The sequence below is a fragment of the Vicia villosa genome, unplaced genomic scaffold (assembly GCF_029867415.1).
Source record: "Vicia villosa cultivar HV-30 ecotype Madison, WI unplaced genomic scaffold, Vvil1.0 ctg.002587F_1_1, whole genome shotgun sequence".
Lineage (NCBI taxonomy): Eukaryota > Viridiplantae > Streptophyta > Magnoliopsida > Fabales > Fabaceae > Vicia > Vicia villosa.
Genome location: NW_026705977.1, coordinates 300767 through 316915, shown reverse-complemented (window position 1 = coordinate 316915; position 16149 = coordinate 300767). Strand labels below are relative to the sequence as shown.

Sequence of the window (16149 nt, the reverse complement as noted above, 5' to 3'; positions counted from 1 at the left end):
TATTTTTAAGAGCGGTAGCGGTGGTGATAGCACACTCTTGTTCATCCATATTTTTCTTCGGTTCCCTTTGGAGGAGAACACCAGCATTCCGAACAATATGAGAGATGGCCCTTGCATAAGGTAAGCCTCCTTTAAGGGAAGCCATGAGCTGCATGTGGCGCATAATTGAAAGCGCCCAATTGACTTCAATGCCACGTCTTAGAGCAAGCAAAACCATCAACTCGAACTCATTGACCCTGGAATGGTTAGAATTCTTTGGAAATAAAACATAAGCTATGATAAGATGGAGCATCCTATCACTCACCGATAAGCTTGAACCGAACATGTTAAACTTGGTAGCAAGCTGTTGGCGAACTGTGTCGCGTTGAGTTGGTCGGCACATATCCACAAAAACATCAATCTTACTATACGGTTGCCAATCCTCCGGAATGTTACCTTGAAGGAGCACTAAACCCTCATATGGAATTCCTAATAGTTTCCCAAACTCCTCAACATCTAAGCAAATCTCTTTTCTTGAAACTTCGGATACCAAAGTGAACTCATCAAAATCATTGGTCACTATCTTAAGGTTATGGTAAAATTCCCTAACCAATTCCGGGTAATAGTCTCCATGATCACTCAAAAAATTTGCAACACCGGCATTAGCTAACCTAGCATTTAAATTAAAGCTATGAGTTGGGAAATCATGAAGTTTACCGTACTTAGCCGGAAGGAGTTTCCGACTACGAATGTTGAATGTGAGTCTCCGACTCTTGACAGTTGGTTGGAACTCTTGAGGATCTTCACTTGTCTCTCCAATCTTATTCTTTCCCTTTGCACTTCTTGAAACTTTGGGTGCCATTGTTGAAAGGAGTTGAGAGTTAGGGTTTAAGTTGGGATTTTCGGATTTGGTGAGTGGAGGAGGATTTGAGTGAGATATGTGTAAGAATGGAGGATTATATAGAGTTTTGAGGTAGTGGGTGTTTTAATTTTGAGAGTTATGGAGCTTTTAATTTGGTTGACAATGGAGGTGGAAGGTTTGAAGAAGATGAAGATGAATGTTGAATGAGAGTAAATGTGAGTGAATGAGAGTAAAAGAGAATAAATGTGTGGTGTGAAGTGATATAATATATATTGAAGTAAAATAAATAGATAAAAGAAAATGAGTAAAATAAAAAAAATAACCACACAAATGCGTAACAGCCAAAAAAGAAAAAAATCTGGAAAAAGTATGTGGGAACCGGTTCGTCCCTACATAGGAACCGGTTCCTGAAGCACATAAATACAACGCCTCTGGAAATTACTATGAGGAACCGGTTCGTCCCACATGGGAACCGGTTCCTGGACTAAAAAAGTCCAAAATCTTTAATTTTATGAAATTTAAAGCATACATATCATTTATAAATACCAAGATATAATATATGAACATTTATAAAGCACATTTTAACACATAAAATGTTAGAAACGTGTACCTTTGATTTATGATAAAGACGAACGAATTTAAACATCACCTTCATCTAAAATTCCAAGCTCTCGTCGAATTTTGTAAAATGATTCTTTTGGGAGAGGCTTGGTGAAGATATCCGCAACTTGATTATGAGTATCTACAAAAGTGACTTCAACATCTCCTTTAAGCACATGATCGCGAAGAAAATGATGTCGAATGTCTATGTGTTTGGTTCTTTAATGCATGACCGGATTCTTTGTGATATTTATAGCACTTGTATTGTCGCATCGAAGAGGAATGCATCCGAGATCAAGTCCGTAGTCACGAAGTTGTTGCTTAAGCCAAAGAATTTGTGCACAACAACTACCTGCTGCTATGTATTCCGCTTCGGCCGTACTAAGAGCAACACATGCTTGTTTTTTACAAGCCCATGATACTAATGCATTTCCAAGAATGTGACAAGTACCATTTGTGCTTTTACGATCAGTTTTACATCCTGCATAATCCGCGTCAGAATAACCAATTAAATTGCAAACACTACCTTTAGGATACCATAAGCCAACGTTTGTCGTTCCTTTGAGATACTTCATGATCCTTTTAATCGCCATAAGATGTGATTCCTTTGGATTTGCTTGAAAGCGAGCACAAATACAAACACTAAACAGTATGTCAGGACGGCTTGCCGTCAAATACAATAAAGAACTAATCATACCTCGATACTTGGTAATATCAATTGGAGTACCGGATTCATCTTGATCAACATATGTACCGGAGCCCATTGGAGTATTCATTGCTTTACAATTGTCCATATCAAACTTTCTCAATAGTTCTTTACAATATTTAGATTGATTGATAAAGATTCCATCATTGAGTTGCTTAATTTGTAGTCCAAGAAAGTAGTTCATCTTTCCCATCATAGACATCTCGAATTCTCCTTGCATCATCAATGAGAATTCCTCACACATTTCTTTGTTAGTCGATCCAAAAATGATATCATCAACATAGACTTGAACCAATAAAGTGTTATTTTTGATTTTCTTAATAAACAAAGTTTTATCAACCTTACCCTTTTCGAAACCTTTTTCACACAAAAAATTGCTAAGTCTATCATACCATGCTCTAGGTGTTTGCTTTAATCCATAAAGAGCCATTCTCAACTTAAAGACATGTGAAAGATTCGTGAAGGATTCTTGGATTCTTGACGTCCGTTTGATAAAGCTGAAAATTTAATGAACATGCATAAGCAAGTAAGAGACGAATTGCTTCTAACCTTGCAACCGGAGCAAATGTTTCTTCAAAGTCGATGCCTTCTTCTTGATTATAACCTTTGGCCACCAATCTTGCTTTGTTTCGAACAATTATACCATTCTCATCAAGTTTGTTCTTAAACACCCATCGGGTACCTATGATGTGTTTATTACTTGGTCTAGGGACAAGTTCCCAAACTTGATTTCTCTCGAATTGATTTAATTCTTCTTGCATCGCATTTATCCATTGATCATCTCCTAAGGCTTCATCAACTTTGGAAGGTTCAATTTGAGAAACAAAAGCCATGTGTAAGCAAGCATCTTTGAGATTTAATCTTGTTGCAACTCCTTGGCTAATATCACCAATAACTTTATCAATATGATGATCTCTATGAGTTCTCCATTCTTTTGGTAGATCATTGGTGTTTGATTCTTGTTGTACATCCTCTTGTTGAACACTTTCTTGTTGAACTTCCGGTGCCTTCACAATTGTATCATTTGAAAGTTCTTCCGGGGGTAAATCTAAAGGATCATCATCATCACAAACAACTATTTCCTCCTTGGAGGTGTTAGTTTCATCAAAAGATACATGCATGGATTCTTCAATAGTTAACGTTCTTTTATTATAAATTCTATATGCTTTACTAGAAAGAGAATAACCAAGAAATATACCTTCGTCGGATTTCTTATCAAACTTACCAAGATTGTCTTTGTCATTGTTGAGAACAAAGCACTTGCATCCAAAAATGTGAAAGTGAGCAATGTTTGGCTTTCTTCCTTTGAAGAGTTCATATGGAGTCTTTTTTAAGATAGGTCTAATGATTACTCGATTTCCAACATAACATGCCGTACTAACCGCGTCCGCCCAAAAGTATTTAGGAAGATTTGCATCACTAAGCATTGTTCTTGCAAGTTCAACTAGAAACCTATTTTTCCTTTCAACTACTCCATTTTGTTGTGGAGTTCTTGGTGCTGAAAAATTATGAGAGATACCATGTTCTTCACAAAATTCATCAAATGATGCATTTTGAAACTCTCCACCATGATCACTTCTTATGGATACAATCTTTAATGATTTTTCATTTTGGATTTGTTTTGCATACTTCTTAAAGGCATTAAAAGCATCACTTTTCTGCACAAGAAACAAAGTCCAAGAATATCTAGAATAATCATCAACAATAACTAAGGCGTATACATTACCTCCGAAGCTTCTTGTCCTTGATGGACCAAATAAATCCATATGCAATAATTGAAGTGGTCTTGTTGTAGTTACTACATTCTTTGGTTTGAAAGAAGATTTGGTTTGCTTTCCCTTTTGACATGCATCACATAATTTATCTTTGACAAACTTTATCTTAGGTAAGCCAATAACAAGATCATGTTTGGTTAACTTATTTAAATGATCCATATGAATATGGGCTGCTCTTTTATGCCATAGCCATGATTCATTATTATTTACCAAAAGACATTTTACTTTCAAAGATAAATCATTTAAAGAAATCATAAAAATGTTATTAATTCTTGTACCTTTGAGTTTTACCTCATTGGTGACTTCATCGATGATCAAGCATTCCTCTTTGGTGAATTTGATCTTGAAGCCTTTGTCACAAAGTTGGCTAATGCTTAGAAGATTATGCTTTAGTACTTCAACATAAAGAACATCTTCAATGGATGTGAAAGGTGGTGCACCAACTTTGCCTTTGCCAAGGATTCTTCCCTTATTGTTGTCTCCATAAGTGACAAAGCCCTTGGCCTTTAACCTTAGATCTAAAAATTGGTTTAGGTCACCCGTCATATGCTTTGAACAACCACTATCTAGATACCATAGGTTTGAGGTGGTCTTCAAGCATGCCTACAAAACAAATTAAGTTTTGTTAGGTACCCAAATGGCTTTGGGTCCATCATAGTTAGTTCCTTTCTTCACCCATACATAATGTCCACTAGGAACACTAAAGTTCCTTACATAACAAGCATTGGGTGTGTGACCAATAATACCACAATAAAAACAAGTAGGTTCAAAGTTACTTCTATATCTAGGAGGATAAGATTTATTCTTAACAAAGTTCTTCTTTTTAGGATAATGTTGCATTACTTTAGGCTTGATCACTTTCTCTTGAATTGGTTGGTTACTAGCCTTGACAAAGATAGTCTTGTTGGATGTTGGTTTATCAAATTTAGAGAAACCAAGTCCGCTCTTATCATTGGAGTATCTTTGTGTGCAAAGAACATTTTCCAATCCAATTTGCCCTTTTTCATATCTTTCTAAAACACGTTTTAATTGGACAATTTGGAAGGAAAGTGATTCAGAGTTCTTGCATGCAACATTATCTTCTTGAACACTAATCATTTTTTCTTTGTCATCTTTATGTTCTACTTCACTTATCTTAACTTTCTCTTCTAAAGATAGTATGATTTTCTTTTGAGATGAGATAGTTTTATAGAGAATTTTGCATTCTTTTAATAATTCATCTATTGCACCTTGTGCACCATTATCAAAAAGAGAATCATCATAACTAACCTCGCCTTCTTCATCGTCGGAGTGGTGTGATGCCATTAGTGCTAGGTTTGCACTTTCGTCACTATCGGAGTCTGATGAGGAACTTACTTCATTATCTTCCCATGCTATGTAGGCCTTTTTATTTTTGAACTCCTTTTTGCCTTTGAATCCATTCTTCTTCGAAAGCTTTGGACATTCCGGCTTTATGTGTCCTTGTTTTCCACATTCATAGCATGTAACTTCTTGTGATGAAGTGGATGCTTCTTTATCCTCATGCGTTGAGAATTTCTTTCTTTTGACATAGTTAGTATTATCAATATTATTTTTATTACCAAAAAATTTGCCTAACCTTTTTACAAGAAGCAAGAAATTTTCATCTTCATCCGATGCATCTTTCATTTTGCTTTCTTTTGAATCTACCTTTAATTCAATGCCTTTGGATTTCTTCTCTAAGTTCTCATGCTTTTCCAATCTTCCAAGTTCCGTCTCATATTCTTGAAGTTTTCCAAATAGTGTTGCGGAAGTAAATTTTGATAAATTTTTCTTTTCGGATATTGCCGTCACTTTTGGTTGCCACTCCCTTGTCAAAGATCTGAGTACTTTAAGATTAAGTTCTTCGGTAGTAAGAGTCTTACCAAGTGCCTTCAAGTGATTTGTCAAATGTACGAATCGTTTTTGCAAATCGAGAATGGTTTCTCCGGGCTTCATTCTAAATAGTTCGTACTCTTGACTTAAAGTATTCAATCTTGATCTTTTAACTTCAGTGGTACCTTCATGAGTTTCTACAAGAGTATCCCATATTTCCTTTGATGTTGTACATGCCGATACTCAGAAAAATTCATCCATACTAAGAGCACCTTGAAGGAGATTGACCTCCTTTTTGTCACCAAGAACCCTCTTTCTATCGTTATCATCCCATGACGATTTAGGTTTATCCGATCCAACACCATTAACGACAGTTACAGGAACATGAGGACCTTGTAGGACAGCCTCCCATACTTCTTCTCCTTGTGCTTCTAGATGAGCCTTCATTCGGATTTTCCAAAAGTCAAAGTATTCACCACAAAACAATGGAGGCTTGTTGTTAGAACCACCATCTCTGAAAACCGGATTTTGATTTGCGGAAGCCATTCTGGATCTTTAGGAACAAGTTACCTATAACTTGCTCTGATGCCAAATGTAAGTATCAGATATGCCTAAGAGGAGGGGTGAATTAGGTTTTCAAAAATTAATCGGTTTTATGAGAAAGTCTTTACTGATTTTCGGTTAAGTGTTTGAAGGCTTTTGATGGTTTTTATCTTTTTCTTGGTAATGGTGATGAAAGCGGTAAAAGCGAAAAGATAAAGAACACAACGATATATACTGGTTCCCCTCACAATCCGAGAGTACTCCAGTCCCCTTTCAAACACGAAAGAGATTTCACTATAGTTAGAATTATTGTACAAGCCTATGCCTACTATCTAACCTATAGGGTGATCAAAGGTTCTTAACACCTTTAAAATCAATCAACACTAATGTGGATGAAGAACAATCCTCTTCAAACACACCACTTACTTCCAACAATCCTGGATAGTAAGGAAATAATTTTCTTTGAATTTTTACAAGAGATTTAGATGAAGTTTGTATAGCACTATCAATCTTGAATTGATCTTCTTCTTCAAATAAACAATTCTCAAAATGGATATAAGTGTTCACAATGTATGCATGAAACTTTGAATGAATTTCTCAATGAAAGTGTGTATAGAAAGTTTCACTTGAAAGTAAGAATTTGATGAACACTTGGAAATATTGAAAGATGAAGATTTATGAAAGTTATGAATTGTTAATGAAGAAGGTGATTAATGATTATGAAAGATGTAGTATTTATAATGTGCTAAACACCTCTTTGAATGGTTATTTTTCCATGAAGCAATGCAATGATTAAGTGGTATGAAAACAAATTCGTTTGAATGAAATCATGCAATGGAAAAACACACTGGTTCAGTAGGAACCGGTTCCTGCCTGGGACAACCCGGTTCCTGCTGAACGTTACAGCAGAAAAATTCAAATTTTGAATTGAGGAACCGGTTCCCACCTAGGGACAACCCGGTTCCCCATAGTAAACCACAGAATGCTGAAAACTGAGAATGCTGGGAACCGGTTCCCCCATAGGGACAACCCGGTTCCTAAAACCTTTATTTTGAATTTTAACTTTGAAAAAGGTTTTAAATGATCTTTTGAAGGATGATACTTTGTAGTATGTTTATGATATGCATGAAAATATATTTGTGAACAATTATATGTCAAAGTGAGTATTGTTTGTACCTTTTCCGTTTTAGCTCGATCCTTGAATCTTTATTGTTTCTTCAAGACTTTGAAATGATGTGTTTCTTGCTTAAGACTTGAAATACTTTTTGCACATCCTTTTATGGAAGCTTGATGTCCATATTGTCTTCATCAAAACAAACTATGCTTGAGAAGCTTGTATTTACACTTTGCAGCCAAGGATATCTGCAATAGGAATAATCTTTTCCTTAGGTACCCACATCTTCTTGGGTCCTTTCTTGTTAGTTTTCCTCAAGTTCTGATTGAACTTGGGTTTAGCATTATATGAAATAGGAGGAACAGAATGATAGTTTATGTTCTGAGTTCCATGATATTTCTTAGGTTTTGTAACATGCTTCTTGGTGTGTGTTATGTGAAAGCTTTGAGCATGTGATGTGTGCCTAATATCATGGGAGTGGCCAAATTTAAATTGGTTATACAGAGGCTTGTATGATATTTTCATATCATCCACAGATTCAAGCTTGTATGGGATTTCACCCTCATAACCAATGCCAGCTCTTTTGTTTCCTGACATAGCATATATCATAGAAGCAAGTTGACTTCTGCCAATACTTCTAGATAAAAACTTTCTGAAACTTAAGTCATATTCTTTCAGAATATTGTTCAGACTTGGAGTAGATTTTTCAGAGACAGAAGGAGACCCAGTATTTTTGGATAAATTTAAAACTTTTTCCTTCAGTTCAGAATTCTCCACTTCAAGCTTCTTAGTTTCAAATTCAAATAGCTTTTTCAGCTTCTTGTATTTGATACTAATCTGAGACTTGATTTCCAGAAGTTCTGTTAGACTGGAAACTAACTCTTCTCTAGATAGTTCAGAAAATACCTCTTCAGAATCTGATTCTGATGTAGATTCTGATCCGTCATCCATTGTGGCCATTAGTGCCAGATTTGCCTGCTCATCTTCAGAGTCTGATTCTGATTCTGAATCATCCCATGTTGCCATAAGACCTTTCTTCTTATGAAATTTCTTCTTGGGATTTTCCTTCTGAAGTTTTGGGCACTCACTTTTGAAGTGTCCTGGCTCATTGCATTCATAGCACACGACCTTTTTCTTGTCATTTCTTCTGCCTCCAGAAGATTCTCCTCTTTCAGGCTTCTTTGAGCTTTTGAAGCTCCTGAACCTCCTTTGCTTGCTTTTCCATAGTTGATTGACTCTTCTGGAAATCATGGACAGTTCATCTTCTTCTTCTTCTGATTCTGATTCTTCAGAATCTTCTTCTTCAGCCTGAAAAGCGTTAGTGCATTTTTTAAAATTAGATTTTAATGAAATAGACTTACCTTTCTTTTGAGGTTCATTTGCGTCAAGTTCAATCTCATGACTCCTCAGGGCACTGATCAGCTCTTTCAAAGAAACTTCATTCAGATTCTTCGCAATCTTGAATGCAGTCACCATTGGGCCCCATCTTCTGGGAAAGCTTCTGATGATCTTCTTTACATGTTCAGCCTTGGTGTAGCCTTTGTCCAGAACTCTTAATCTAGCAGTCAGAGTTTGAAATCTTGAAAACATCTTCTCAATGTCTTCATCATCCTTCATCTTGAAGGCTTCGTACTTCTGGATTAGTGCAAGAGCTTTGGTCTCCTTGAATTGAGCATTTCCTTCATGAGTCATTTTCAAGGACTCATATATGTCATGAGCCGTTTCCCTGTTAGATATCTTCTCATACTCAGCATGAGAGATAGCATTCAGCAAAACAGTCCTGCATTTGTGATGATTTTTGAATTATTTCTTTTGATCATCAGTCATTTCGCTTCTTGTGAGCCTTACACCAGTAGTTTTAACAGGATGTTTGTAACCATCCAACAGAAGATCCCATAGATCAGCATCCAGACCAAGAAAGTAACTTTCCAGTTTATCTTTCCAATATTCAAAGTTTTCACCATCGAATACTGGTGGTCTAGTGTAACCATTGTTACCATTACCATTGTATTGCTCAGTAGAGCCAGATGTAGATGGTGGAGGTATTTGCTCAGTACCAGCCATCTCAGCGTTTTTCTCTTTCTGAATCTTTTTCTAAACACGGTTAAGTGTTTGCACCTTAGAACCGGCGCTCTGATACCAATTGAAGGTGATTTTGTAAACTCGTAAGATAAAAATAATTTGCACAAGTATTTTTATCCTGGTTCGTTGTTAACTAAACTACTCCAATCCACCCTATACAAGGTGATTTACCTCAACTGAGGATTTAATCCACTAATCACACGAGATTACAATGGTTTTCCACTTAGACAACTTCTAAGTCTTCAAGAGTCTTCTGATCACAACTTGATCACTCTAGGAACAACTGCTTAGAGACCTTCTAAGACTTCTCTAGAGTATACTGATCACAACCCGATCACTCTAGGAACAACTGCTTAGAGACCTTCTAAGACTTCTCTAGAGTATACTGATCACAACTCGACCACTCTAGTCCTTTACAATTTAATGTAAACAAATTCTAAGAGTATTACAATTGCTTCTTAAAAGCGATAATCACAAACTGTGATATTTCTCTTACAGATTTAAGCTTAGACTCACTAAAGTATTACAACAGTAATGTAGTGAGGTTGAAGATGAAGTTTGATAGCTTTTGAAGTGAACAGCAAGATAGTATCAGAGATAGTTCAGAATTCGTTCAAAGTGCGTCCAAAATTTGTAACCTTGCTTCTCATCAGAACTTCATATTTTTAGGCGTTTTGAGAAGATGACCGTTGGGAGCATTTAATGCTTTGCGTATTCCGTACAGCATTGCATTTAATGTTTCACTCTTTTGTCAACTACCTCGAGCCTTGCGTTTGCTGTGACTACTGGCGTTGCAGTTAATAGCTTCTAACGTTCCTTTTGTCAGTCAGCGTAGCTTGCCATCTAGTACTTGATTCTGATTTGTTCTTTGTAAATACTACGTTGAATATCATCAGAGTACAAACAGCTTGGTGCAGAGCATCTTCTGATCTTCTGATCGTGATATGCTTCTGAGCGTGATTCCATGACTTCAGTGCTTCTGCTTCTGAACTCAAGTTCTTCTGATGCTTCTAATAGACCATGTTCTGATTCTGCTTGACCATCTTCTGATGTCTTGCCAGACCATGTGCTGAAGTTGCATACTGAACCTTCTGAGTCAAAGCTTCTTAGCGCTGATTTGTGCATACTCTTTATATATTTCCTGAAAAGGAAATTGCATAGGATTAGAGTACCACATTATCTTGAGCAAAATTCATATACATTGTTATCATCAAAACTAAGATTATTGATCAGAACAATTCTTGTTCTAACACAAATGATGGATGATACTTCATAATTATTATGTTGGTCCAAAAATCAGAAATTTTGACTGTGGTTTGACCATAGTTTGACTGTTAGGTCAACTAGTCGATTATTGATCGTTTGGGCCACTGAGTGAGCAATCTTAAGAATCAGAGATTGACACTTGAGGTGAGAATCCTTTGAATCATATGAGAGACCATGGAATCCACTTGAGGTATCAGAAGTTCAAATTCCTTGATTAAATCGGAAACCCTAATTTAGAGGTTGTTATTTAGGAGAGAGGTTGCATGCTTTCTTCTTGTATATCTTTGAGCATTTGAAGAAATATGGTGGGAAAATTTTGGGGTATGACAGTATGTTTCAAAGCTTTTACTTATGTTGTGTTCTTTCACTAGCATTTTCTTTGTCTTTTAATTTTTGTTTCAACCAAGTAGGCTGAAACTGGTTGTTACGATCAAAAACAACCTCTAAGTCGACGATGTCCGGTGGTCACGAGTCACCCCAGAAGGTCAAGGCTAGAACGTTCATACTCTTACCAAAAACCCTTAGGTCTAGGTTTGTACCGTCGGTCACGAGTCACCTGTCGGTCAGATCTAGCATTCAGTGTGGAAAAACATTGTTTTTGTTATCAGCCTTAGAAAATCGTTTCTTAGGCAGACACTTCGACAAAACAGATACAATTCCAAACTTTAGCACATGGTCTTAAGATCAACTGGTCGATCTTGCAAGTAACCCTTAATTTTAAGGCTTTGGGAGGACCAGCGGTTGTTTACCAATTTCCACAGTAAACAGAAAGATTATCAAAATTTGGATCTCTGTGGATGTTCCCGAGTGTACTCATGTTTCAATGTAATTTATTTTTATTTCTTTAAAAAATCCTTTCACTCTGCCCAAGGTGGAAGTGACATTGTTAGGGCTTTCTTGTTTGTTTTAAATATTAAAATCATCAATAAAAGTCATTTTATTCCCACATATATGTACTTTTACTATTTTGCTTTTTCAGGAAAAATGGTAACATAAAAGACCCATTAAAATAGTTGTTAATAATCTGCATAGTTACATGTTTGCATACATTCATTCCTAAATTCAAAAATAAATCATATGTGCAGATTAATCAATAAAACCGTTGAAAATAATGGCCCTTCATCCTCTCCCAACTTTGAATATCCTGTGTATGAGGCGGAAGAAGATGAAGAGTGTATTCTGATGAGATTTCCCGGTTGCTTGAACACAAGGAAGACACCATTAAGCCATATAAGAGCTGTTAGAAGTTGTTAACTTGGGTTCCGATGAGGATAAGAAGGAAATCAAGATTGGAGCACAGCTTGATCAAGACGTTAAGAAGAGGATGGTAGAGCATCTAAAGGAATATGTTGAAATTTTTGAGAGAGTCCATGATATGCACATCGTGTTTGCTCCCTTGGATCATCTTACTATCGCGTTTTGACATTATCTGATGGTCCACATTTTTTTATTTTCTTTTGTTTATTTTATTTAACTTCTAAAATTAATATCTCTTTCATTTTAATTCCAAATAATACCATTGTTTTTGCTAAAATTTTCTTTTCCTTTTCTCTTTCTGATGGATATTTTTCCATATTTTTATTTTTGGTTTTACTATTTTTCTTTATTTTTTCTTTGTTACCTTTATTTTAATCAGTTTAAAATTGTTTTTTGATCTTTAAAAATTATGTAATATTTTGTCTACACTTGTTAACTTTTATTTGACCTCTGATTCTTTTTTGAGATTTTTATTTGGTGTTATGATACCCTTTGTGTTTTTCATCAATAAATTTCAATTAATTAATCGTTTTTGTTCATTTTTAAATAGTTTTATGTTTCTGAAAATTACCAAACCTTTTTCTAAAATCTTAATTAGGTTTTATAATTTTATAATGGTCTTGTTGGAAATTTATTTGGTATTATGATACTCTTTAAGTATTTCATCAATAAGTTCTTAATGTTTGACCATTTAAAATCCGTTTTTTATTTTCTTCATTTGATTTTATTTTCTTTTAATATTTGTTGCTGTCTTTTACTATATTTTGTGATATTTTCTTCTCTCCATCTATTTTCTTTTTGATTAGTGGGTGTAAGTCTTGATAGATCCATTGTGTAAAGGCTTTAATTTTTGTCATTCCTCTAATGGATCATTAAGATGAAATCACATAAAAATCAAAAGGAATTTGTTCTATACCGGCCCAATTATCTAAATTGGACCAACCCACTCTTTGGCCCAAGGCACGCTGGCCCACGTGCGCTACAGCATTCCCCGGCCAGCTCCGGGAAAATATCAAACCTAACCGGGCACACAGAAGCCTCGTGCTCGGTAACAGCTTGCTCGCATATTTCCAGCCTAACGCTTCGCACGGGTCCTGAGAAGTTGGAGCTTTCTCCGCATAGGATGATCCTATAAATAGCCCTCTAGCCCTAGAGGGCAAGGTAATCTTTTATTTATCCAAAATCTCTCACTTTGTTGTACCTTGTTGTTCAAGCACTTACTATGGCATCGGAGTACCTTGCAGGTACAACCATTTTTTTCCCTTCCAACCGCTCCGGATTCCAAGCCTTCACCGTTGCTGGCCATTTGATCTACTCGGTAAGATCAGTGGCACCGTCTGTGGGAAATCTGAGCTCCCCGTTTCCTTTTCTTGCACTTCTTGATTCATTCTTATCCTCTGCAAGAATTCAGAAACCAAAGCTCTAGTTCAACCATCATTCATGGCTAGCAACAACGAAGACTCCTCTTCTCTGGACGCTACAATGATCAATAAGAACAATATCTATGTCGTCATTCCTCCACCCATAAATACCGTCCCTCGGGACGGCCTCACGGCGTCTCCTTCCCCGAAGGATTTCCGCAATGATACTGTCCATCACCTCGGAGATACCAGCGGCAAAGACAGCCACGAAGAGGTTCTGGAGAACCCTTTCTCTTCCAAGGGTCCAACTCCCCAGAACCATACTATGGCCTCCGTTCTGGCCGCCCTTCCGCAGACAAACGCCCTCATCCAGTAGCAGAACGACAAGATCGGAGCACTCGAGTAGAAGCGTCGCTCAAAGACTCCCCCCGGCCACAAATCACGCTCCCATCGCGACTCGGTCCCCAAGAAACGCCCTCGTTCCCCCCCCCCCCCAGGGAAAACGCGGGTCCATTTCAAAGAAAGGGTCAGGCGACCACCGCTCCTGACACCGTTCAGTCTCTCCTCGACCGAAAAGAAGATCCAAGTCACCTCCCGCGAAGCACGGCGACAACCGCATGCGACACAAGAGGAGTCACAGCCGGTCCACCATTCCTTCCGCCAGCGACGAGGAGGAAGAGCACCAGAGCCCTCTGTCCCACGCAATCTTGGAGGCACCCTTACAGGCCGGTCTTGAAAAGCCCCCGCCACTAGGCACATACGACGGGACAACTGACCCAAACGAACACATCGAGTACATCGACGCCCTCCTGGATTACAGAGGGGTGCCGGGCGTAATCAAGTGCTGGTTATTCCCGACCACTCTACGCAAATGAGCTATAACCTGGTACAAGAGTTTGCCCTATGAATCCATCACATCATGGAAAGTGCTCGGAAAGCTTTTCTCCATGCACTTCACGGCCTCCCGAAGACACCCGAGTCGGAAGCCTCCCTAAAAGCCATCATACAAGGGAAAGACGAATCCCTCCGGGCCTACATCGAACGGTTCAACAAAGAGACCGTGCAGGTGTCCACAACCGCCCACATGAAGAAGTTCTTACTCGAACGGGGTCTTCGACCACGTTCAGATTTCGCCAAAGCCGTCAGGATCGAGACCCCCGCCACTCTGGACGAATTCTTCCTCATGGCCCAAGCATACATACAATACGAAGAAAAAGAAGCCGCTCACGTGGTCCGCAAATCCAAACAGGAAGAGAATACTAAAGGTGCCCGTCAAGACGATCCTCGCCGGGGATCCGAAAAGAAGAAAGAAGATAAGGGTCGGGACCCTAAAGACTAAAAAGCACCAACATGAAAATTCCGGGAGTACACCCCACTGAATGCATCCAGGGAATGCATCTTAAACGAGTGCGCGAACGCCGAGTTTCAGACAGGCAAGGTCCATTTCCCGAAGTCCATGCCCGCGCGACCAAACGTCGACAAGTCAAAGGTTTGCCGTTTCCACAAAGGCCACGGGCATAACACCGAAGACTGCATTCACTTGAAAAACGCGATAGAAATATTAATCCGAGAAGGACACCTGAAGCAGTACGCGAAGAAGCAAGAGGCCGCCAAGGAAGCCAATCCAGTCGTCAAGGAAAAACCAGCAGAAGATACGCCCGCCATGCAAGTGTATATGAGTATCACCAGACCGGAGAAATTTTACCTCCCCGACTGGGCTAGGGTATCCTCCACCCCCTCTCCTCACTGCCCATGGGAATTCTTCCCTTCTGCTATGGTCATCTCCGGAGGAGGATTCAGCAAACTCACCATCGGATCCGTAAAACGGAAGTTCGACGAGCTAATTTCAGAAAATTCAAGCAAAGTCGCTACTCTCGACCTCGCCAAGGGCGGCTCATCCCCCATATCATTCTACAGGGAAGAACTACCGAGCGGAGCACCCAACGCGACCATTCCCCTCCTTATCCGGGCTCGAATGGCCAACTTTGACGTGCGCCGCATATTGGTCGATCAAGGGAGCTCGGTAGACATTATGTACTCTCAGCTATTCAAAACGTTGCAGGTGAACGACATACACCTCTCCCCTTACATAGGCTCAGATCTACAAGGTTTCAATGGCACTATGACGAAACCGTGGGGATTCGTCGAGCTTATCGTTTCGATTGGGTCGGCGGAAACCGCGAGGGCCATCAAAGTCCAGTTCCTAGTCATCGATTGCCCCCCGATCTACCAATGCATCTTGAGACGTCCGACGCTGGCCGAACTGATCGCCGTCCCCTCAACCGTGCATCTCAAACTCAAATACTACACGGCGAAAGGGCAAGTCGCAACGCTCAACGGAGACATCGAAGCGGCCAGAAGGTGTTTCGAAGCCTCCGCCAAGGGCCTCAGTTCTATAAAAGCGGCCGCTTAGAACAAAGCAGCAACTAACGCAGGTCCCGAGCTCGAAAAATCTATGCCCCGCATCGACACCATCGACCTGGACAGCCGCTTCTGTAAAGAATCCGAGGGGAAAACAGACACGAAGACACCAGAGGAGGGTCTGCGTCCGATCCCCAACGGTGATTTCGAGTTGATAACCCTCGGTGATGATCCGACCAGAGGAGTCAAAATCGGGACGGACCTGCCCGAACTGGCCAGTAGACATCTCAAGGCCTGTCTCAGGAAGAATGTCGACATGTTCGCCTGGAGCACGGCTGAGATGCCCAGCCTCGACCCGGAAGTAGCATGTCACCACCTGATGATTGATCCCACGTGCAAGGCCATCGCCC

The 16149-nt window shown here is 39.0% G+C and overlaps 1 protein-coding gene across 1 annotated transcript; it reads left to right on the top strand.

The window, feature by feature from the left end:
• Positions 1 to 14834: 14834 nt before the first annotated feature.
• On the top strand, positions 14835 to 15791 carry LOC131639306 (uncharacterized). Its single transcript, XM_058909808.1, has one exon. The coding sequence runs from the start codon at positions 14835 to 14837 to the stop codon at positions 15789 to 15791; it is 957 nt and encodes a 318-aa protein (XP_058765791.1).
• The last annotated feature ends 358 nt before the right edge of the window (positions 15792 to 16149 follow it).